Source organism: Haliaeetus leucocephalus, unplaced genomic scaffold (genome assembly GCF_000737465.1).
Source record: "Haliaeetus leucocephalus isolate CR32 unplaced genomic scaffold, Haliaeetus_leucocephalus-4.0 Scaffold206, whole genome shotgun sequence".
Classification (NCBI taxonomy): Eukaryota; Metazoa; Chordata; class Aves; order Accipitriformes; family Accipitridae; genus Haliaeetus; species Haliaeetus leucocephalus.
In genome coordinates, this window is record NW_010972642.1 from 3700533 (window position 1) to 3700758 (window position 226).

General features: G+C 82.3%; 1 protein-coding gene across 1 annotated transcript in view; it reads right to left on the reverse strand.

The window, feature by feature from the left end:
* The window catches only part of DERA (deoxyribose-phosphate aldolase (putative)), a 56357-nt gene extending 56162 nt beyond the window's left edge, over positions 1 to 195 (reverse strand). The window contains exon 1 of the mRNA XM_010566120.1: positions 146 to 195. Coding sequence (XP_010564422.1) covers positions 146 to 176 — 31 coding nt within the window. The 5' untranslated portion in view covers positions 177 to 195. The remainder of the gene's footprint in view (positions 1 to 145) is intronic.
* Positions 196 to 226: the final 31 nt, after the last annotated feature.

Below are 226 nucleotides of genomic sequence, written 5' to 3' on the forward strand. Positions count from 1 at the left end.
GCCCGGGCGCCCGCCGGCACTTTCCCGCCCGTTGCCAGGGCGGGCGGCCCCTGCCCGAGCAGCGCTGCCCGGTTTGCCGCCTCGGGAGCCCCTCACGCCGCGGCTCCGCAGCTAGCGGCCCGCCCCGTAGGCCGCCGCCCCTTACCCAGCTCGGTGCCCGGGTTTCGTCCCGCCATGGCCCGCGCCGCCGGCGGCTGGCTGCCCCGTGCCGGCGGGGCGGGCGGAC